A 23,412-nucleotide genomic window follows, 5' to 3' on the forward strand; every position below is an offset into this window, starting at 1 on the left:
TAGTCCAGTCTGGAAAGGATGGTGGATTGGACAAGGACAGCAAAGTGTTTTTGATGGAAACAAGATCTCACTTTTCTCAGCATGTGAAGGCTGAAGAAACATTTTTTTACTAGGGAGTTGAGGTGGTCATTGAAGGAAAGTGTAGAGTCAATGATGACTCCCAGAACTTTACTAGAATATTCAAGATGCAGAGTGGGGCCAGAGGACAGTGGGATGGAGGTGGGCAGTTGGTCCAATTTTGGGCCGAGCCAGAGAAGTGAGCCAGAGAAGTTTTGTTTTAGATTCGTTCAGTTTCATCTGCACAGTGTGGGCCCCTGAAAGATGCAACAACACCATCATCAAGAATAAAGCATTCCTGGAGCTCCCAGCCTCGTGTTGAGCCTTACCATCTCTAGGGCATATGGAAGGCAATTCTATAAAGGGGCATCGATTTGGAGCCTATTCTATAAAAGAAAGTAGGTGCCTACTTTTCTTTATAGAACGTTAATGTAACTAGGCATCTTAGACCCGAATTCTATAAACAGTGCCTGTATTGACTGATGCCTAAAAATGGCCGTGTCAATCATGCATTGGTGCCATGTATAGAAGGCAGCTGTTTTTAAAACAGGTGCCTTAAATGTAGGCAGCACTTTACAGGCCTACTTTTAAGGCACGGAAGCATCTAGGGTCACCTAAGGAAGCCTAAGACCACTTCTGGTATAAACCAACACCCATGGCGGCCTCGGACATCCTTAGGAATGCCTAGTCACTTCTGTAGGCGCATTAATGGTGCCTTCAACGTAGGTGCCATTTGTGGTATCGATTTTATTTTTAAATATGTCTCCCGATTGGTTAGACAGCAGTAGGACATCTACCATTGCCGGGAAGGGGTAAAACGCGGACTTCACGGACCTGACGGACCTCGCGGATCTAAACCCGTACGGCCTTAAAAATCTGAGGACCATGTCGGTCCGTGTCCGTGGCGCTTCTAGTTTCTGTCGCTGACAGACCTTGATGAGATTTTAGCGTTGACGGATCCGTCTCAGCAAAGGGAGGGAAAAGTGTTAGGATCCGTCAGCGCTAAAAATCTCTTCGAGGTCTGTCAGAGCCAGAGACTAGTGCTGGAGTTTGGAGACTTCTTTTCCCCGCTCTCTTGGCTTCTGCTCTGCCGTTCCAGCACTAGTCTCTGGCTCTGACAGACCTGGAAGAGATTTTTAGCGCTGACGGATCCTAACACTTTTCCCTCCCTATGCTGAGACGGATCCGTCAGCGCTCAAATCTCAATCAAGGTCTGTCAGCGACAGAAACTACAAGCGGCAGGGACACGGACCGACACGGACCTCAGATTTTTAAGGCCGTACGGGTTTAGATCCGCGAGGTCCGTCAGGTCCGTGAGGTCCGCGTTTTACCCCTTCCCACCATTGCCTAACTTAGGACACTGTTACTAGAATCTGGGCCTTAGTGTAGATTAGTTTGGGCACGAGTACTTACGCCAGTCATAGGGCTGGTGTAGTTGCTTGCATCTAGAACATGTGCATACCTCGTCCATGGTCTGTGCAAACTCTACCCATGCAAATGCCCGACTGCATTGGACGCACGATGAAAGATAGGCACAAAATAGCGCATAGCCAGATTATTGTTGTTTGCAAGTATGTATGTTCACATACGAGCAAAACTGACTAGAAGACTGGAATTTTTGTGTGTACCTGCTACTTAAATCCATGCAGCTCCTTATAGAATCACCCCCATGTTCTTGAAATCGGACCCGAGAGCCCCGCTAATAATTTCTTTCTTTCTGTAAATCAAAGGTTAAAACTGGAGAGACTGTACAAACTACTGGATGGCCAGTTCAGGACACATCTTTTAACAAGGAGAAGAAGAGACCCCCTTCAGACCCTTTGCCAAGAACACCTCCACATCCGGTAACTCTCCTTTACGTTATAATCAGTTATGTTGAAGAATGGTTATACTCGCCTCTGGGGTTTTCATACTCTCTCACTGCCTCATCTCTTGACACTTTCTGATCGTTTAACCAAAAGACTCATGCTGACCAAGGCAGCCATCTTGGGAACCAGCAATGTGGGGCTTAAGTACCCGTATTGAGCAAACTCCTTGACTGTGTCCAGGGAGAGGTAATTTTCATTGGCTTTAGCACCCCCAACCATTTTGGAAAAACTGGCTGCTATGGTAGCCCTATTGATTTCACAATTCCCAGATCTTGATGAGGAGGACAAATGGGGATGATAGTGAGGGAAGGGAAGTTATAACCATTTCAGGTTCATTTTGACTAGTCTATAGGGGTAATTTTTCAAACCTTTCACCTAGTTAAGCCTTTCTGTTAACCAGCACAATATAACTGTGGTAAATAACATAACTTATTAAACTGGATAATATTACTCCATTAACCACATTAACATTCCCAGTTTAATGTCAAAAAATTGATTCATGGATCCTCAGAGGCCCAATGAATAGCGTCGTCCATGACTTAGCCTACGTTGTCACATGTCCATAATTTTCCACTGTTATCTTCTTAGCAATTATCATAAACCTTAATAAATTTAATACAAAAAGTTCATAATTAAAACTTATCTGAGAAATTTATTCCATGGCCACCTCTCCTATGGGAATGTTCGTGTGGTTGCTGTTAACCCGAGCACATTTTCAGGAGAAAAAAAAAAAAAACCCTGCATATCCAGAGGTTAACTATTCCTTTTGGCTGTTTAGGATGCATTTCATTTGGGAAATAGGATGAGGCCTCGTTCAGATCCTTTGCCGGAGCTTCCTGCAATGCACAATGTGGTAAGTGAACTTTGTACAGCGAAACCAGCACCTGCTAACACTCTCCTCCAAGTGTTAAATCTGCTCATTCTATAAAATATCGCGGAAATAGAACTGGAAATGGCAGAATGACCAACACAACCATATGGGGGGCAATTTCATAAAAAGCTGCCTAGATGAGGAGGGCAAACAGGCCCCTATTTGCAGTCTATTTTATAAAGATACAGAGGAACCTATGTTTCCTTTAAAAATACAGTATTAGCATAAATCCTTCAGATATCAAAGGCAAAATGCACCGATGTACATTTATACCTAGGGTTACCAGATTTTGTTAGCTGAAATCACAGACGCATGGCCCCGTTCCACCTTCAACCCCGCCCCGTTCTGCCCTAGCCTCGTCCTCACATGAACCTCGAGGCAGCATGTGGAGGACCTCTGCACATGCGCGGATGTCAATGTCATGACATCACCTGCATGTGCGCATGAGTATGATGTCATCGCATCGATGTCCGTGCATTCTTGGAGGCCCTCCACATGCTTCCCCAACATCGGGGACTTACATAATCTGGACAAACTGCTGGGTTTTGGAAGTCCCTCTGGGCATCCAGACATGTCCGGGTTTTCCCAGACGTCTGGTAACCCTATTTATATATTAGATAGATTGTGAGCCTGCTGGAACAAACAGGGAAAAATGCTTAAGTACCTGAATAAATTGTAAAGCATTCTGAGCTCCCCTGGGAGAACAGCATAGAAAATTGAATAAATAAATAGTGTGAAAAGCTTCAGCCTCTGATAACCAGAGCTGGTATTGTGACATCATAATGCCTCATTCCACCAATGCCTAAGAACCAATTTCAGAAGCTCAAGTATGGATACCCATCATAGAAACCCTCTAACCCTGTACTAAAGGTTATATATTGTAGCTCATGTATTGTAACACCATTACTGAAGCTCGTGTACCGTAACATCATTAAAGAAGCTCATATACTGTACCTTAGGTATAGTAACACCGAACATTACTGAAACTCATGTATAGAGAGCCTTAGGATTATATTGTATGCTTTATTTAGTGTTTGATTCTTAGCGAGTAATGAATAAGCACGTAAGAACATACAGTACCAGCCATACTGGGTCAGACCAATGGTCCATCTAGCCCAGTCTCCTGCTTCTAACAGTGGCCAATCCAGGTCACAGTACCTGGCAAAAACCCAAATAGTAGCAACATTCCGGAAGCCCAAAGAGTATCAAGTTTTCCATGCAGAATCTCACAGAGTACCAAAATTCCGGAATCCAAAATAGTAGCAACATTCCATGTTACCGATTCCCTCTACCCCCATTTGCCCAGTTCATAAATGTTCTGAGAAATCAAAGTATAAAAGAGAGAAGTCATGTTCCATGAGATAAGAATATTAAATTCTGGATTAAATTTATTTATTTGTTCTTTTTAAATTTCAGCCCATACCAGAGATGAGCCACCTTCAAACTTTGGAAAATACCTATTCACCACAAGAAATGGGAGAAGAAAGCATTTATGATGTCCCAAGGAAGTACCAAAATCTGGTAACTTAAGCTGATTTTAGTACAATCTTAGCTTAAATTTTGTCCTAGTCAAGGATTCCAGCTAGCCACATGTATATTACATTTCCAATTTCTTATATTCTGCCTATATCATTAAGCTCAAGGCAGTTTCCATATAAAGAGATTAGAAAAACATGTTCGGGGAGTATAGAAAAAGGCACATCATTCCTGATAAACAAAATCAACCCTCAGTTCTACCAAGTATAAATTACATATGTTCTAAATCATAACACTGTCTTAACAGATGTCATATAAATATCATAATGTGCTATATAGGTAAAGATATAGGTAATGTATTCCATATTTGCCTGATAAGAAAATAGCAAAGACAAAATTCTCTTATACGAGGGTGGTTTGAAAAGTTTGGCCTCACATGCACATAGTCTAGCGAGTTTCCAGTTTTTTCATAAGCTATTTTTCCCACGATATGAAAAAACTGGAAACTCGCTGGACTTAGGAGCTCATAATCAAAAAAACTAAAACATCTTCGAAAACCGCCTAAGTCGACACTTGGACATTCTAATCACCAAAACCCTTTTCCTGGGTGTCTAGCCCTGGATGTTTCTCCCGCTGTGCAACCAGAGTTCCAGGGGACGTGTTGGGATGCTTGTTATGGGCTTCCTTAACTTGAACATCTTGCGGCCACAAGCAAACCTTTTTCAAGACATCCTGGATGGAATTTAGACATTTTGGCCTAGACCTGTTTTAGAAGCATCTAAGTGCCATAAAGGTGACCAGTTGACCAGTAGATACTTCCTATGTCCATTCTGTAATGTTCCAAGTAGGGGTTTGGCCATTATTTCCTCCTCGATGCTACTCTTCCCTGAATATTTATTAATGTGCTCTATGAAAAGGATGGTCTTTATTCCTTTCTTGAACTTTCTGGTGCCCTTTACTAGTAGAAGTCTTTCAGCATTGGCCTTGGTTCCTCCAGGGCTAGAGTTGCCAAATCTACTTTCAGTTCCTTGCGGGACACAGACTGTAGAGATCTGTCTGGCATCGGCCTCAGATTCCATGACTCTTGTCTGTGATAACACCCCAATAGCCGTGTTGTATTTCTATTCTGTTTCCATTTAGGTGTCCCCTGTGTATATCCCATGCATTTTTGAATTTGCTCACTGCATCTTTATTCTACCATCACTCCTAGAAGGTGTTTCCAGTCATCTACTACCCTGTGAAAAAGTATTTCCTGATGTTACTCCTTCCCTGCAACCTCCATTTTTGTCCTCTAGTTCTACAGCCTCTATGTCTCCAAAATAAGTTTGTTTGAATATTAGGGGACATTTACATTACATTACATTACATTACATTACTGACTTCTATTCTGCCTGTACCTTACAGTTCTAAGCGGATTACATCAGAAGATGACTGGACATTTCCAGGAACAAAAGTTACAATTAAGTGAACTGGACATTTCCAGGAAAAAGTTACAAATGAGGAGCTGGTTACATTGTACAATTAAGGAGTTGGTTCATAATAAAGTTTTGAGAAGAGGGTACCAGATAGGTAGAGAGAATAGGAAAAGTGTCGGATGATGCTGGAAGAATACGAGGAAGTTAAAGAGTAGAAACTTTCACATTGTTGAGTCTTTGGGGGTAATACAGGTAGAGGGTGGGAGGGAGGAGATTGCAAGAGGGGAGGAGAAGGGGTTAAGCTAGCTGGATAAATTTTTTGAATAGCAGGGTTTTGATTTCTTTTCGGAACGTTTTGTAGTCAGTTGTTGCTATGAGCAAGTTGGAGATGTAGGGGTCCAATTTTGCTGCCTGTGTTGCTAGTAGGTGGTCGTACATCTTTTTGCGCTGAGTTCCCTTGAAAGGGGGGAAGGTGAATGGAGATTGGGTTCTCCTTTGCCAGGATGAGAGGTTCCGATTTAGGCGGTTATTTAGGTGGGTGGGTGCAGTTCCGTTTACTGCTTTGTATAGTAAGCAGTATAGTTTGAATTGAATGCGGGCTTGTATGGGTAGCCAGTGTGAATCTAGGAAGGCATTGGTGATGTGATCAAATTTTCCAAGTGAGTAGATCAGTCTGAGGGCTGTGTTCTGTACAGTCTGTAGTTGTTTTATTAATTATGTGGGGCATGGTAGATAGAGGATATTGCAGTAGTCCACTAGACTCAGGACTAGGGCTTGGACTATGAGTCTGTATTTATCTTTGTCGAAAAACTTTCTTATTTTTCGTAGGTTGCGCATGGTAAAGAATGCTTTTTGTGTTGTTTTATTGATTTGGACCTGCAAGGTGCAGCATCTGTCTAGTGTAACTCCGAAGAGTTTAAGAGTGGGCTCTATGGGGTATTTGGTGGCTTTTATTTCTAACTCGGTTATAGATGGGGTTTTGTCCTTTTCAAGCAATAGAAATTTTGTTTTGTCCGGGTTGAGCTTCAGTTTGTGGTCTAGCATCCAATTTTCCACTGCTTCTAGTGTTTTTTTCAGGTTGTCTATTGGAGTGGAGTCTTGTGAGTCGAAGGGGAGGAGTATGGTTATGTCATCTGCGTAGCTGAATGAAGTTACTTCTAGGTTGTCTAGAATGGTACCAAGGGAGGAGATGAATAGGTTGAAGAGCATGGGCGACAGAGGTGAACCTTGAGGTACTTCACAGGGGTTAGACCAGGAATCCGATATAAGATCTTTTGTTTTTACTCTGTATGTTCTTGTTTTGAGGAATCCTTGGAACCAATTGTATACCCCTCCTGAGATCCCTATGGTTTCTAGGATCTGAAGAAGTATGGTGTGATCTACCAGGTCAAATGCGGCAGAGAGGTCGAGTTGGATGATCAGCATCCTTCTTCCTTTGCTAAGATGCTGTCGGGCTATATCTAGTAGAGAAACTAATAGTGTCTCTGTACTGTGGTTGGATCTGAACCCTGATTGTGTGGGGTGAAGTATGTTGTGGTCTTCAAAGTAATTTGTGAGGTATTGTGCTACCAAACTTTCTATTATTTTAGCATATAATGGTATTGAGGCGATGGGTCTGTAGTTGGAAGGGTTGTCTGTTGGGCCTTTGTGGTCTTTCAGTATTGGGGTGATTATGATTTCTCCTTGGTCTTGTGGGTATTGGCCTTCCGTGAGAGTAGTTTGAATCCATTGCATGAGGCTGATTCTGAATTTGGGGGACGCATTTGTAAGCAGGTACGAGGGGCAGTTGTTCAGGTCGCATGATGCTTGGCTATATTTTTTGTAGAGTCGGTTCATGTCCGACCATTGTACCACTGGGAAGTTGATCCAGTACCTGTCAGCTGCAGTGGCATCTCCTGTTGTAGGGTTTATTATTATCTCGTCGAGGTGGGTTGGTGAGTTATTGAGGAGGTTCTGATTATGGTAATCTTGTTTTTGAAGTAGTCTGCTAGTTGGGTAGCTTTTGGCGAGAAGGTTCCTTGTATGGCTAGGAATGGCTTGGTGTCTGTGAGGTTCTTTACTAGTTGGAAGAGTTTTTTTCAGGGTTTCTGTGCCGATTAGTTTGGAGTAATAAGCTTTTCGTTTTTCTTTAAGTTTGGTCTTGTATTGTTTTATTGAGGTTCTCATGCTATTTTAGTGTGTTCTTGGTTCTTTTTTTTCCAGACTCTTTCGAGGTGTCTGCAATGTCTTTTTAATTGAAGGAGTTCTGTGTCGAACCATTTGTCAGAAGGTCTGCAGATTTTGTGTTTTATCTTTACTGGGGCTAGCTCGTTGAGGATTGTTTCGCTCAGGGTGCACCACTGGCGTATGAATTCATTAGGGTCTAAGTAGGTAATTGTGTGGTCAGCTTTGGCCCAGAATGTGGAGGGTTCAATTTTTTGTCTGGTTTTGAAGGAGACTGTGTGGGGTTCGTGTTTGTTTGTGTTTTGTGCCCAGTTGATTATGAAAGTAAATTTGTAGTGGTCTTACCAGAGGGAGGGGTGCCAGGCCCCATTAGTAATATGAATGTCTGGTGAGTGGGGATGTTGGGACATATAAGCGGCAATATCAATTTGGTGGCCTTTTTCGTGTGTGGGTTGGGGGTAAAGAATTTGATAGGATAGTGCATTGAGGTATGAGAGTATGCCGTCAACTTGCTTGGAGGTGTGTTCTTCTAGGTGGAGGTTTACGTCGCCAAGGAGCAGGTTATGTGTGGAGGTTAGAGAGTTCTGGAAGATGAAATCTTCGAGTTCGTGTTTTGTGGCGGTCCATTTTCCTGGAGTTATGTAGCAGAGGATGCAGGTAATGGTGCCTTTGAGTGAGTCGCTGGAGAGTTGGCAGGCAAGCAGGTCTAAGTGGGGGGTGGAGTGTTTGTCTAGGACTTTTATATTTAGGTTGTTTTTTTACTAGGATGGCCAGACCTCCTCCTCGCTTTTTTTCTCGGCAGACAACTTCAAGTTTGTAGCCCTTTGGACAGAATTCTGTTATGGTAGGGTCTGAGTCGGAGGTGAGCCATGTTTCGGCGAGGAATAGGCAACCTAGCTGTTCTTTCACTATCCAATCTTTTATAAGGTCTGCCTTTGGGCTGATTGATCTTATATTCATGTAAGCACATGGGATTGAGGTGAGATTTTTTGGGGAGTTAGGTATAAACTTTGGGCGGAGGAGGTTTCTAGGTGTAGGAGAGGGTTTGTGAGCTTTCGTCCTAGCATTGGGAGGTGGTTTTCTTCCCCATATGGGTGGTTTTCTTCCCCATATGTGAGTGGCCATTGTGCATTCTATCAGATTTCTTGTAGGGTGGGGTTTCTTGGGTGGGTGGGTCTGTTTGTATGTTGCCGTTAGTATTGGAATTGGGGATAGGTGATAGCCTGCTGTCTTCCAGTTTGTTGAGAGCAGGGAGAGCGATAAGAGGACAAATAAGATTTTGGTTGTGAGTGATGCCATAACCCCTTCCTACCGACTCCTGCACTGGCTGCCAATGGAGGCTCGCACGAAGTTCAAGCTAGGATGTCTCTGCTTTAAGGTATTATCAGGCCTAGCCCCTAAATATATAATAGACCTCTTCTCATTCCCAACTAACAGACATGAGAGAAGCACACACCTGAAATTTGTTTCCCCACCGGCTAGAGGATGCAGATATAAGAGACATCATCAACAACTTTTATCGTACCAAGCAGCCTTATGGGGCAAAGACCTAGGAAAACTAATCACACACTCAAACAACTATAGCGAATTTAGGAGACACCTAAAAACATACCTGTTCTTGAATTACATAGGTAACGAACAAGGACAATAGCCCCCTTCGTAATTCCACCCATATCTGATCTTGCAAACTGTTAACCTCTAATCTCTAAACTATGAATGTCCCAATCAATTAATGAAACTTTTCTAACTCATTGTAAATAGCACGGAACTTCCCGTTCCAGCAGTATATAAACTGTTGTTATTATTAATGTTGTTAATATCAGATGGTCACTGTTATACTCTGTAATTCACTGACTGTACAGTTTCACCTCACTGTAAACCGCCTAGAAGTCGCAAGATTGTTGGCAGTATATAAGAATAAAGTTATTATTATTATTATTATTATTGAGTGAGGGGGGGTTCGGCCTAAGACTGAGAGCTGGGATGGGGCTGAGGGCTAGTGAGATGGAAGGGTTGGGGTCTGGTAAGGTTTCTTGCGGAGGGAGATGTGAATCAGGGGGGGAGGGGGAAAGAAGGAGAGGAAGGCTATTTTTTTTTTTTTTTTAAATTTCCGCCCTGCTGGGTTAGAAGTAAGGCAATGCTCTGGAGGTGTTGTGCGGGCTGGGGAGTTGGCTGCTGGGGTAGAGTAATGTTCTTAGTCGGCGATCCCGCAGCTGAGGCTAGAATAAGAAGAAGAAAAAAGAAAAAGTCTCCTCTCCCGGCTGGCAATGGGGAGGAGGCGGATCGGGGCTTGAATGGCCTGTGTGCAGGTCCGACGGTCTCCTACTCTGGCGGCGTGGGCTGGTTCCCGCCGCTGGAGCTCAAGAAGAAAGTAAAATAAAGGAAAAAAAAAAAAAAGACAGGCGCTCTTCGGTAAGGGCCTTGATAATCTTATGGCCTTGTGTGGCAGATTGCTGCTACAAGTCTGTGCCGGAAAATAGACCACGCCAACTCACTGGTGGGGGGTAGAGGTAATTTTCATCCCTTCCGCTGTTCTCAACAATACAACCCAGTTCCCGTGACTCAGGGGTCCTTTCAGGGTTACGGGCAGCATTTCAGCAGCTCCCAATGCCAGCAGGCCTCGGGGGCGTCGCCTAAACCCACCTTCCAAAAAGCTCCAATGATACTCGGTTGATGGCTCTGCCCCCTGCATATTTGGGAGCAGTTGTCGGCGTTTCTGCGGGAGTAGGGGAAAATGTCCTCGGACCGATGGGTGCTGGATATCATCAGAGGGGGGGCCACAAGATCGAGCTTTATCACTCTCCTATGGATTTGTTCATTGACTCCCCCTTTCAAGTTCTTAAATAACTGTGTCATATCACTTATATTCTTATGTTCTTTTGCTGTAGCATATACATACGCATCCTTCTCACACATCTTATGGCACAGACCTTGTACTATTTTTGTTGTCTTCCTCTAAATCACCTTGCCTTTTTATGTCCTCGAAGAGATATGGCTTTCAAAACTGGGCACAATAGTTCAAGTGGGGCCTCACCAAGAACTCGAACAGGGGCATCAAGACCTCGTTCCTTCTTCTGATTTTGCCTCTCTCTAGCCACCCTAGCATCTTCAGGCAACAGCCACCACCTTATCACATTGTTTCTCTGCCTTGAGATCCTCAAGGTCTCGCTTCTGATCAGCGCATCTCAATCTCTCACCCCCTAACATACAGTAAACTGGTCTTTCGGATTTCTACATCCAAAGTGCATCACTGCACTCCTTCATCTTGGTTGTGATCCCTTTTAATGATTGTTAGTTGTTTTGGTTCTAGGGGTTTAAGAGTGCTGGCAAACCTATTCCCGCTTGATCAAACTCCACAGGGCTTGGAAAATTTTTTCCCCTCATAATACCATTTCCTGTGGTAAAGCTTCTGGTTGGGGCTTCTCTCACTCTCTCATACTGGGTCCCAGGACAGAAATTTGCAAGGGGGGAGCCACACACACCCTGCCAGCAGCTTGGGCTGTTTGCAGTTTTGGGCAGGCTTGAAGGCCCAGAGCAATTGCCCTGCTTGCACTCTCCTAATGCCGGCCCTGTCTGAAGTCAGGCACAGGAGTGAGCAAAACCTCTGACATTCGCATGCACTTTGTAGGACAGTAACTTTAAACTCGAGGGAGACATCACACTGGGCTTTTACTTAGGCCCAAAGGCTGAGTCCTAAATGAAAGACAAACCACTACTCAGAAGTCCACACCATGCCAAAGGGGTCGTTGGTTTATATGGTGTTAGGCAGAACTGTCACAGGCATCCCAGCAGGGGGTGCTATACCAGAATGATATATACCACCTCACATTAGTGCTGCTGATTCAGGGAAAAAAATTTTGATTCGATTCGATTCAGCCTATTGAATCGATTTTTTTGATTCAATTCGATTTTCCTGCCCAATTGGGTGGTTTTTTCCAAACATCCTGGTGGGTTTATTTTATAGCCTCTTCACCCCCTTTGACCTCTCCTACCCACACTGGTCCTGTGGTGTAAACAAAATAAACAAACAAAAAATACTTTTCCTCTCTCTATTAAATCCTAGCTCACATTTACGGTCTAACACCAGTTCTGACAGGATACACGTTTCAAATCTGACATATTGTAATCACAAAACAGAAAATAAAATTAGTTTTTCCTACCTTTTGTTGTCTGGTCATTTTTCAAATCTTGTTGGTCCCATGTTGGTCTGGTTGTCTTCTGATCAGGCTCTCCTTCTTTCTCCGTGCTAACCATCCATCTTCCATCTCTGTCCTCCCTTCTGTTTCCCTTTCCTCCTCCGGAGGTCTGGCATCTTTCCTTTTTTTCATTTCCATCCCCCCGCAGCTGCAGCAATGGACCCTACCATCCACAGATCCACCATCTCTCCTTTTCTCATCTACCCTTTCATCCAGCATCTCTCTTCTCTGTCCCTATTCTCCTCTCCAGTACTGTCCCCCTTGTGTCCCTGTTCCTATGCTCCCTCCATGCCCAGCATCTTATCTCTCCCCATATCCAGCTTCTTTTCTCTCTCTTCCTTACCTCCTGTATCCCCTTCCCCAGGTACAGGCTTTCTCCTACTATCTCTCCTGCCATCCTGCACCCTGCCCACCTACTTTGGAGCAGTATCTGTCCCTCTTGTACCCTTCCCCTTGTGGTCTTGCATTTCTCTCTCCCACCCCCTCTCTCCATTAGTCCAGCACCTCTCCTCTGCTTTCCTCCCCCTCTTTTTGGTTTAGTCTCTCTCTTCCCTTCACTTCACCCCAGGTCTGGCATCTCCCCTCCCCTCTCTTACTCCTTCCGCCTCCTCCCTCTGCACAGGCCTGCCTCCCCACCACCAAAGGAACTCTTCCTCCTCCTCCCTCTGCACAGGCCTGCCTCCCTGCCCTGAAGGTCTGCTCTCCACCACGAAGACCTGTTCCCCCCATGAAGGCCTGCTCCCTCCCCCACCGCAAAGGCACTTTTTCTCTTCCTCCCCGCTGCGAAGGCCTGCTCTCCCCTCGAAGGCCTGCTCCCCCCACAAAGGCCTGCTCATCCCTGCCGCAAAGGCACTCTTTCTCCTCCTCTCCGCTGCAAATGAACGCCTGCTCCCCCCGCAAGCCTTCACCTTCCCCGCTCTTACTTCCTTAAGGCTAATAGGGTAGCCTGCAGGCTCGCTGGTGTTATAGCGATAGCTGCAGCTGCCCGTGGTCCTCAGTGACACGTTCTCTCTCTACTGCGATCCTGCTGGAGAAGCTGGAGGAGGCAAGAGCGGGCTGGTTGGGGGAGGCCTTTCTGACTGACCCTCCCCCCTCAAGCAGGAGCAGCAGCGGATGACCAGCAAGAGGCAGCGCTGCAGCTCCTGCTTTAGGAAGGCACGGGGGAAGGGTCGGCCATTAAATCGGTAGGCTGATTTTTTTAAAATAAAAAATTGAATCGATTCACCTGATTCAAATAGGTGAATCGATTCGAATCGTGAATCGGTCAGCACTACCTCACATGCACTAAAATAGTTCTATGGTCCTAAAACCAGGAATATCCTAGAACTAGTGAGGATTCTGAAAGGATCAATATACCTAAGCGTTAGAAAATGCTTTTTTTAACATATGTCGCATTGTTTTTTTAAGGAGTGCGAAGAACCAGTGGAAGGTGATGACCTTCCAGAATCTGGAAATGAAACTCAGGAGTCTGGTGATGAAAAGGACTCCCAGCATTATTATATGAAGATGAACTCGTAAGTGGGGGCCCTACTATGTCATGTTCAGCAGGGATATTCTAACGCTCCTTAATCTGAAATCTATTAGAGACAATTACCCTGGACAGATTGATGTGTTTTATAAGTCATTCTCTAGTGTTAACGTTATTTTTTTAAAAAACAAAATTACTGAGCATATACATAGGCATAGATTAATGATACAAAGTCAACATGTATTCAGCCAAGGGAAACCTTGCCTAAACACCTATCTGCTGTGTCTTTCTCAATAACAGACTATTGACTTTTCCTCCAGGAACTTGTCCAAACCTTTCTTAAAACCAGCTACGCTATCCGCTCTTACCACAACCTCTGGCAATGTGTTCCAGAGTTTAACTATTCTCTGAGTGAAAAAAATATGTCCTCCTGTTGGTTTTAAAAGTATTTCCCTGTAACTTCATCGAGTGTCCCCTAGTCTTTGTCATTTTTGACGGAGTGAAAAATCGATCCACTTTAGTGCATTTACTGTGGAAGAATCACTATCACAGCTTTGTGCGTAGGCTCGCAGTCTAACCAGAGTAGGCACCTGAACTGTGGTGCCCAGTTATAGAACTGCCCCATAGTTTTGTAAACTACTTGTTGCTGTTTCTAAAACTATAACCAACTTGGCTGTTTTGTTATCTGAAAATCTGAGAGCATTCAAAGATTCAGTATTAGCATCCCTGCAGTGGCCGTGTACAAATTTCTAAAGCACCAAAACTCGCTGGACTTTAACGCTTATGTTCAAACATTTTTATTGAAAGAATAAAGTAAAAATACATATATATTATACAGAAAGATATTCTTTACAAATGATTTCACAAATGTTAAAATTCTAATCCATATATTCTATCAAATTCTATCATTCCTCCAAACATTTTATATAATAAACCATCACCCTATCACCCCCTTTCTCCCCTTCTCTCCCCCCGCCCTCCCCTTTCCCCCACCCTTCCACCCTCCCCCACCCCCTCCCATCCCATTTCCCTCCCCTCCATCCCATAATCAAATTCCCCTCCCCGGATGAAAAGTGACAAAAATAATGATCTGGAATGTAATTTAGACAACCTTAGCTTCAATGTAAATCATTGAGAATTAAACTTCTTGCTCTAGGTGAAAGGTTTTGAATATAAGGATCCCAAACCTTCATTAAAAGACGAGTTCTTCTAGACCAGTGGTTCCCAAACCTGTCCTGGGGGACCCCCAGCCAGTCAGGTTTTCAAGATATCCCTAATGAATATGCATGAGAGAGATTTGCATATAATGGAAGTGACAGGTATGCAAATCTCTCTCATGCATATTCATTAGGGATATCTTGAAAACCTGACTGGCTGGGGGTCCCCCAGGACAGGTTTGGGAACCACTGTTCTAGACGAACGCCTAACCTCCCAAATCTCAAACAAAAGTAAACGATGCAACTGGTTCCTCCAATGCCAAAAGCTTGGAGATTCTTTCTGTGACCAAAATTGCATCATTATGCCCAATCACACACGCTTTCTGAAATAAAAGACATTTCCCTGGACTTTAACGCTTAATGTAAATGTAAATTAGTAGATCTGGAATAGAGAATGACACGGTAACAAAATTCATCACCGTTCCCGTCCCCGCGGATAACTGCAGGAAATAATCCCATGTCATTTTCTAGTGTCTATTTCAACCTCAGTCCTTCTACACCATCATTCTTCAAAGCAAAGCTTGCGGGTCAGTGGTTGTGGCCATTCATACTCTGATTCTTATGGGAGCCAAGGATAATGAAGCCATTGTGACATCACTGATGTGATTGGCTCTTAGGCACTGGTGGAATGAGGCATTATGACATCACAATATCTGGATACCAGAGACTGTCATTCTGTAGTGTCTGTTTCAACCTCAGTCCTTCTACACCAGCATTCTTCAAAGCAAAGCTTGAGGGTTAGTGGTTGTGGCCATTCACACTCTGATTCTTCCCTCTTTCCTTAAAGAATGACTTGAAGATGGTTTCCCGCGGTTATCCGCGGGGATGGGAACGGTGATGAATTTTGTCACGGTGTCATTCTCTAATCTGGAATTCTTACAACAAATATGTTTGTTGCAGATTTAGCTCTGCTGACAAGAACAATCAAAAGGTGTCACGTAGAAAATGTGTGCGCGCAGACGACTGGAGAAGCCAGGTCATGTCCAACCACAGTTGGATCTCCAATGAGCCAAAATCTGACAAGAAGTGGAATGAGCTTTCAGATGTCAAGCTGAAAATACTGCTCAGGTAAGGACCAATCAGGGGGCCTGTTTTGCTGGTGGAACAAATCTGAGTGCCGTTGTCTTAGAAATCTTAAAGTTACCAGACGTCATCCTTTTCGATGACATGTCCGGGGGGGTGGGGGGGGAGTCTGGATGGCTTTTCAATACCCGGCACTTTGTCCAGTTTTAAAAAGCTTCCCGTCAAAATTGTTGTCAGGAAGGGGCATCCGGGAATGCGCGGAACGCAACGCAGTGACATCACATGCAATGTCATTGCGTCACATGCGCGGATGCCGTCTGGGGGCAGGGCTGGGGGCGGGACGTGACATGGGCGGAACTGGAACGGAACTGGCATGGCCTGGGGGCGTGGCCATGGGTCCGGATTTTCCTTCGGGGAAAATCTGGTAACCCTACGAAATCTGCTTCCAGCGTTTGGGTCTACACAGATGGGGAGACCGTGCGTAATTCTCAATGCCTGACAATAAGTATCTCTTCCAGTGAACATGTGGATCAAAGTCAGTTCGAAAGGCGGAATATTGACCTTTCCAAAGAAGATATCAAGTATCTAACCCTCACTGAAATCGGAAACCGAGTTTGGTAAGTGCCTGCTAGGTTTAGATCAGTGGTCTCCAACTCCAAGCCTTTGCAGGGCCACGTTTTGGATTTGTCGGTACTTGGAAGGCCTCAGAAAAAAAAGTTAATGTCTTATTAAAGAAATGACTATTTTCCATCAGGTAAAAACTCTTTATAGGTTATAAATCTTTCCTTTTGGCCAAGTCTTAATAATAATATTGTCATTTATATGATCAAGAAACTGTTTTATTTCACTTTTGCGATTATGATAAACATACCGAGGGCCTCAAAATAGGACCTGGCGGGCCGTGAGTTTGAGACCACTGAGTTAAGGGGAACAGTTAATCTGCTGGCTGGGTTGGAGGGCAGAGGGGAGAACAGGACAATCAAGCCATTGTGACATCACTGATGAGGCTGGCTCTTATTGGTGGAATGAGGCATTATGACATCACAATCTCAGCTCTGCTTCCCAAAGACAAATAGGATGTCATGGTTACAGTTTAGCCAGTGTTCTGAAACTCAATCCCTTTGCAGGGCCACATTTTGGATTTGTCGGTACTTGGAGGGCCTCAGAAAAAATAGTTCATGTCTTAGTAAAGAAATGATAATTTTGTTTGAGGTAAAGCTCTTTATGGTTTATAAATCTTTCCTTTTGGCTAAGTCGTAATAATAATATTGTCATTTATAGCTAGAGACGTATGATTAAGAAACGGTTTTATTTTACTTTTGTGATTATGATAAACATATCGAGGGACTCAAAATAGGACCTGGCGGGCCGCATGTGGTCCCCGGATCGCAAGTTTGAGACCACTGGTTTAGATCTATCTCCCACATGGTTTTCTATTCAGATTGTTCTTTTTTTTTTTTAATTTAATTCATTTTCTATCCCTTTCTCCCCCAACAATCTCAGAACGGGTTACAGATTAAACCTACATCATTTGTCACATTTACAATACAATGTGTATTTCCCAGCATGCCACACACAGAGGGTCAAGTTCCAATGTACATTTGTTCTTTTTTTTTTTTTTTTTTTTTTTTTAAACATACGGTAGTAGGCAAGGGATTAGGTGAATTTATTGCTTTCCTACAGTTCGGGAGCAATCCGAGGGATCTGATCTATGGGGTCGTTGGTTCCAGTAGTTTGGTAAGAAGTGAGAATAGGATTGTCATCTGGCGTTCTGTAGTTGAATTTGCAAGGGCTGGGGGTGTTTGGAGTCATGTTTCTTCCTAAAATCTACCGTCAGCTGCACTGGTTGCCAATGGAAGCAAGAATACTTTTCAAATTTGCTTGTATTTGCTATAAGATGTTATTTGGATTAAGAACATAAGAAGTTGCCTCCACTGGGTCAGACCAGAAGTCTATTGCGCCCAGCAGTCTGCACCCGCGGCGGCCCATCAGGTCCATGACCTGTCAGGTTTTCTTGATTTAGCCCTAGATCCCCTTATTTTTCTATCTATATTCTTTCTATACCCTATCTACCTCTATCTGAACCCCTCAATCCCCCGATCCTTCAGGAATCTATCCAATCCCTCTTTGAATCCCCGTAGTGTACTCTGCCCGATCACATCCTCCGGGAGCGTGTCCCATGTGTCCACAACCCGCTGAGTGAAGAAGAACCTCCTGGCGTTGGTTCTAAACCTGTCCCCTGTCCGCTATATCTCCTCTCTCATTTTAAATTGTACCATTCGACTAGGCCTACTTGGCGTACTGGTTTATTTACTTTTCCTAATCCCCAAGATTGCCGTTCTAAAAAATATTTTGATCGATCTTTGGCTTATCAAGCAGGTAAAGTTCAAATATGGTTAGACGACCTGATTCAACAATCTGCATCTTATTGCACCTTTAGAAAATTGGTTAAGATCTATTTGTTCAAAAAAATGTGTTACTTGATTGATGACTATGTCATAGTTTCTTATTGTGTTTTTCATTGTTGAAAGATTGTACTGCTTTTCTGTGTGCCTTGCATCATCACTGGAATGCCCAGTCCTCTTTATTCTGTGAACCGCCTAGAACTTTTTGGGTGTTGGCGGTATAGAAAAATAAAGTTATTATAGTTAAAGTGGAGTGGTCTGTTTGGTACATGTTGAGCGAGTTTGGTTGACATGTTGCTTGGCGCCATGTTGTGAAGGGATTTGTACGCTAGCGTCAGGCCCTTAAAGGCACAGCGTTTGGCTAAGGGTTGCCAGTGGGCTGATGATAGAGCCTGGCAGACAGGGGGGAAGGGGGGGGGGGGGGTGACGGTTCTTTAGAACTCTGTGCACCATGCAGATACTTATTACCAACTAATCGAGATTATTGCATGTCAATGGAGTCTTATATCTCTGTGCCAAAATTGCCGGGATAGGTCAGGTCAGAAAGGAGGAGGAATAGCCCTATACGTAAAAGAAAGCATACAATCGACAAGAATGGACACAGCGGAGATGATCAACAAACTGGAATCGCTATGGGTTAAAATACCGGGTAGGAAAGGGCATGAAATAAAGATGGGCCTATACTATCGTCCACCCGGGCAAACCGGAGATAGCGATAAAGAAATGGATGCCGAGATGAAGCGAGAATGCAAAAGTGGTTACACAGTTGTTATGGGAGACTTCAACTATCCTGGGATAGACTGGAGTCTTGGAAGCTCAAGATGCGCTAGGGAGACAGAATTCCTGGAGGCTATACAAGATTGCTTCATGGAGCAGCTTGTTAGAGAACCGACGAGAGGAAATGCCACTCTGGATTTAATCCTAAATGGACTAAGGGGACCTGCAAAGGAAGTGGAAGTAGTGGGACCGTTGGGAAACAGTGATCATAATATGATCAAGTTCAAGGTTGAAGTAGGCATACCGAACGGAAAGAGAACCATAGTGACATCTTTCAACTTCAGGAAAGGAAACTATGAAGCAATGAGGGAAATGGTAAGGAAGAAACTTAGGAACACTTCCAAAAAATGGCAAACAGTAGAACATGCCTGGTCTTTTTTCAAAGACACAGTGAGCGAGGCACAAAATCTGCACATCCCCAGATTCAGAAAGGGGTGCAAAAAGGGTCGAACAAAAGACCCAGTATGGATGACTAAAATAGTGAAGGAAGCGATAGGCAATAAGAAAAATTCATTCAGGGAATGGAAAAAGGACAAAACTGAAGGGAACCAGAAGGAGCACAGGAAGTATCAAAAAGAATGTCACCGTGTGGTTCGAAAAGCCAAAAGAGAGTATGAAGAGAGGCTAGCCAGGGAGGCACGAAATTTCAAACCGTTCTTCAGATATGTTAAAGGGAAACAGCCAGCTAGGGAGGAGGTAGGACCGCTGGACGAAGGAGACAGGAAGGGAGCGGTGAAGGAGGAGAAAGAAGTCGCAGAAAGACTCAACATGTTCTTCTCGTCTGTATTTACAAACGAAGACACAACCAACATACCGGAACCTGAACAAATATTCAATGGAAATCAAGCAGAAAAATTAACATCCATGGAAGTGAGCCTTGATGATGTACACAGGCAGATAGAAAAACTTAAAACTGACAAATCCCCGGGTCCGGACGGAATCCATCCCAGGGTTCTGAAGGAATTAAAGGAGGAGATAGCGGAACTACTGCAGCAAATTTGCAACCTATCCTTGAAAACAGGCATGATCCCGGAGGATTGGAAGATAGCCAATGTCACGCCCATCTTTAAAAAGGGATCAAGAGGTGACCCGGGAAACTACAGACCAGTGAGTTTGACTTCGGTTCCGGGGAAACTGACGGAAGCACTGATTAAAGAACACATCGATGAACATCTGGAAAGAAACGAACTTTTGAAAACAACCCAACATGGTTTCTGCAGGGGGAGATCGTGCCTAACGAACTTATTGCACTTCTTCGAAGGAATTAACAAACGGATGGACAGAGGAGACCCCATAGACATCATATACCTTGATTTCCAAAAAGCCTTTGACAAGGTGCCTCACGAACGTCTACTCCGGAAACTGAAGAACCATGGAGTGGACGGAGACGTACATAGATGGATCAGAAACTGGTTGGCGGGTAGGAAACAGAGGGTAGGGGTGAAGGGCCACTACTCGGACTGGATGGGGGTCACGAGTGGTGTTCCGCAGGGCTCAGTGCTCGGGCCGCTGCTATTTAATATATTCATAAATGATCTAGAAACAGGCACGAAGTGTGAGATAATAAAATTTGCGGACGATACAAAACTATTTAGTGGAGCTGGGACTAAAGAGGAATGCGAAGAATTGCAAAGGGACTTGAACAAATTGGGGGAATGGGCGGCGAGATGGCAGATGAAGTTCAACGTTGAGAAATGTAAAGTATTGCATGTTGGAAACAGAAACCCGAGGTACAACTATACGATGGGAGGGATATTATTGAATGAGAGCAACCAAGAAAGGGACTTGGGGGTAATGGTGGACATGACAATGAAGCCGACGGCACAGTGCGCAACAGCCGCTAAGAAAGCAAATAGAATGCTAGGCATAATCAAGAAGGGTATTACAACAAGGACAAAAGAAGTTATCCTGCCATTGTATCGGGCGATGGTGCGCCCGCATCTGGAATACTGCGTCCAATATTGGTCTCCGTACCTTAGGAAGGATATGGCGTTACTCGAGAGGGTTCAGAGGAGAGCGACACGCTTGATAAAAGGGATGGAAAACCTCTCATACGCTGAGAGATTGGAGAAACTGGGTCTCTTTTCCCTGGAGAAGAGGAGACTTAGAGGGGATATGATAGAGACTTATAAAATCATGAAGGGCATAGAGAGAGTAGAGAAGGACAGATTCTTCAAACTTTCGAAAAATAAAAGAACAAGAGGACACTCGGAAAAGTTGACAGGGGACAGATTTAAAACGAATGCTAGGAAGTTCTTCTTTACCCAACGAGTGGTGGACACCTGGAATGCGCTTCCAGAGGGAGTAATAGGGCAGAGTACAGTACAGGGGTTTAAGAAAGGATTGGACAATTTCCTGCTGGAAAAGGGGATAGAGGGGTATAAATAGAGGATTACTGCACAGGTCCTGGACCTGTTGGGCCGCCGCGTGAGCGGACTGCTGGGCATGATGGACCTCAGGTCTGACCCAGCAGAGGCATTGCTTATGTTCTTATGTTCTTATGTATCAGAACAGATGATTTCAAAATTGATCAGTCCAGTTGCTGGAATTGTTTGCTCTTTGGAACTGCTTTCACCATAGTTAATTTAACCAGTTCAGCTTTAAATGATAGAAAGTCATGCACATGGTTTTGGACAAAGAGCAGAAATTTGCCGTTAATATCAAAACAACCATCCAGAAGTTATTTGCCTTTGCTTTCCACTCCAAATTGTTCTTTTACCCCCAGTGTCTCGCAAACTTCCAGAAGCTGTGGCAAAATAAACCCTGTGCCGTGGCTGGAGGGCATATGGAAATGTGCGGACATTGACATGACAACATCAACGTCTGTGCATGTGCAAAGCCTCTCCAGACGGAGCCCTGAGCTGCCAGTGGAGGGGTGTGTGTGTGTTACAAAAAGAGAGGCGCCGGCGAGGAGGAGAGGTACTGGTGCCAGCTGACTGCCTACAGAACATGCTTCTTGCTGCAAGAGGCAAATCCTGTAGACAGTCATTCGGTGCCTCTCCTCCTCACTGGTGTCTGCCACCACACACAGTTTGCGATACACTGTTTTACCCCATAGTGATAACTTTCCTTGCACACAGAGAAAATAACCTCAGTCTTGTGATAAGACCATCAGAGAATCACTTAAGCTCTATTTTGTAACACCATTGCGGAAGCTCATGTAAACTGCTCAGAATTGACTCCCCCAGTCATTACAGAAGCTTTCAATAAACGTGGCTAAGAAATGCACTGGTGAGGCACGAGATCCCTTGGCATGTTGTAGTGCAGGAGTAGGGAACTCCTGTCCTCGAGAGCCGTATTCCAGTCGGGTTTTCAGGATTTCCCCAATGAATATGCATGAGATCTATTTGCATGCACTGCTTTCAATGCATATTCATTGGGGAAATCCTGAAAACCCGACTGGAATACGGCTCTCGAGGACCGGAGTTCCCTACCCCTGTTGTAGTGCGTCCTATTAATGATCAGTGTTCTGTTTATCGCTTGTAGTGTCTCCAACTGGCAAGGTCCAAGCTGCATATTTAACTACGGGGATCGGATAACATCTATTAATGACTTGGGCATACAGAGCAAAGCTGATGTGTATGAAGACATCGACAGAGCCCTAAAAGAAAATGTAAGAGAATATGGCCAGATGTTCAAAGTCAAAAAAGTCTCAACCCAAGTGGCTAACGTGTATAATATACCAACACAATATTAAACTCACTTAGTTTTATCAAAAACTAGCTGATGACCCGGCGTTGCACGGGTATTTAATTATAGCAATAACACAGTAAATGGATTCAAATAAAGATACTTTATAGTGGTGAATGAAATTATATTTTTACAGCTTTATAAAAAGTACAATAATCAAATTATAATGCGAAATATTTGACAAAATGAATACAATACAACAAACACAAAACGTGATTATAAACAACATTTTTAGTTTCACCTCCAGGAGCAAGAACATATAAATTCTTGGGTGAAGAGACCCCCAGAACATATCACCCCAGGTCGTGAGGGATCTGCATACCAAGTTTCGATCAAATCGGTCAAGCCGTTTATTATTTACTGTGAGAATGGCAGCTGTGTACAATTTTTCCATTGACATGAATGGGTGAAAACTGATTTTCTGTTTGTAGCTCCGACCACGTGTGCAGGTGGGCCGCGAGACCCCCAGAACATATCACCCCAGGTAGTGAGGGATCTGCATACCAAGTTTCGTTCAAATCGGTCAAGCCGTTTTTGAAGTACTGTGAGAATGGCAGCTTTTTACTTTTTTTCCATTGACATGAATGGGTGAAATCTGATGTTCTGTTTGTAGCTCCGCCCACGTGTGCAGGTGGGCCGAGAGACTCCCAGAACATATCACCCCAGGTAGTGAGGGATCTGCATACCAAGTTTCGTTCAAATCGGTCAAGCCGTTTTTGAAGTACTGTGAGAATGGCAGCTTTTTACTTTTTTTCCATTGACATGAATGGGTGAAATCTGATTTTA

The 23,412-nt window shown here is 44.0% G+C and overlaps 1 protein-coding gene across 5 annotated transcripts in view; it reads left to right on the forward strand.

Annotated features, from left to right (window-relative positions):
• PLEKHS1 (pleckstrin homology domain containing S1) overlaps nt 1-23,412 on the forward strand; it is a 70,522-nt gene that overhangs the window by 41,790 nt on the left and 5,320 nt on the right. For 4 of the 5 annotated variants that reach the window (XM_033943437.1, XM_033943436.1, XM_033943438.1 and 1 more), the window contains 7 exons: nt 1,788-1,901; nt 2,704-2,778; nt 4,213-4,317; nt 13,454-13,560; nt 15,632-15,799; nt 16,273-16,371; nt 22,423-22,549. In XM_033943437.1, coding sequence (XP_033799328.1) covers nt 1,788-1,901; nt 2,704-2,778; nt 4,213-4,317; nt 13,454-13,560; nt 15,632-15,799; nt 16,273-16,371; nt 22,423-22,549 — 795 coding nt within the window. The remainder of the gene's footprint in view (nt 1-1,787; nt 1,902-2,703; nt 2,779-4,212; nt 4,318-13,453; nt 13,561-15,631; nt 15,800-16,272; nt 16,372-22,422; nt 22,550-23,412) is intronic. The other variant, XR_004539327.1, reaches the window with a different exon arrangement.

The sequence above is a fragment of the Geotrypetes seraphini genome, chromosome 4, assembly GCF_902459505.1.
Source record: "Geotrypetes seraphini chromosome 4, aGeoSer1.1, whole genome shotgun sequence".
Classification (NCBI taxonomy): domain Eukaryota; kingdom Metazoa; phylum Chordata; class Amphibia; order Gymnophiona; family Dermophiidae; genus Geotrypetes; species Geotrypetes seraphini.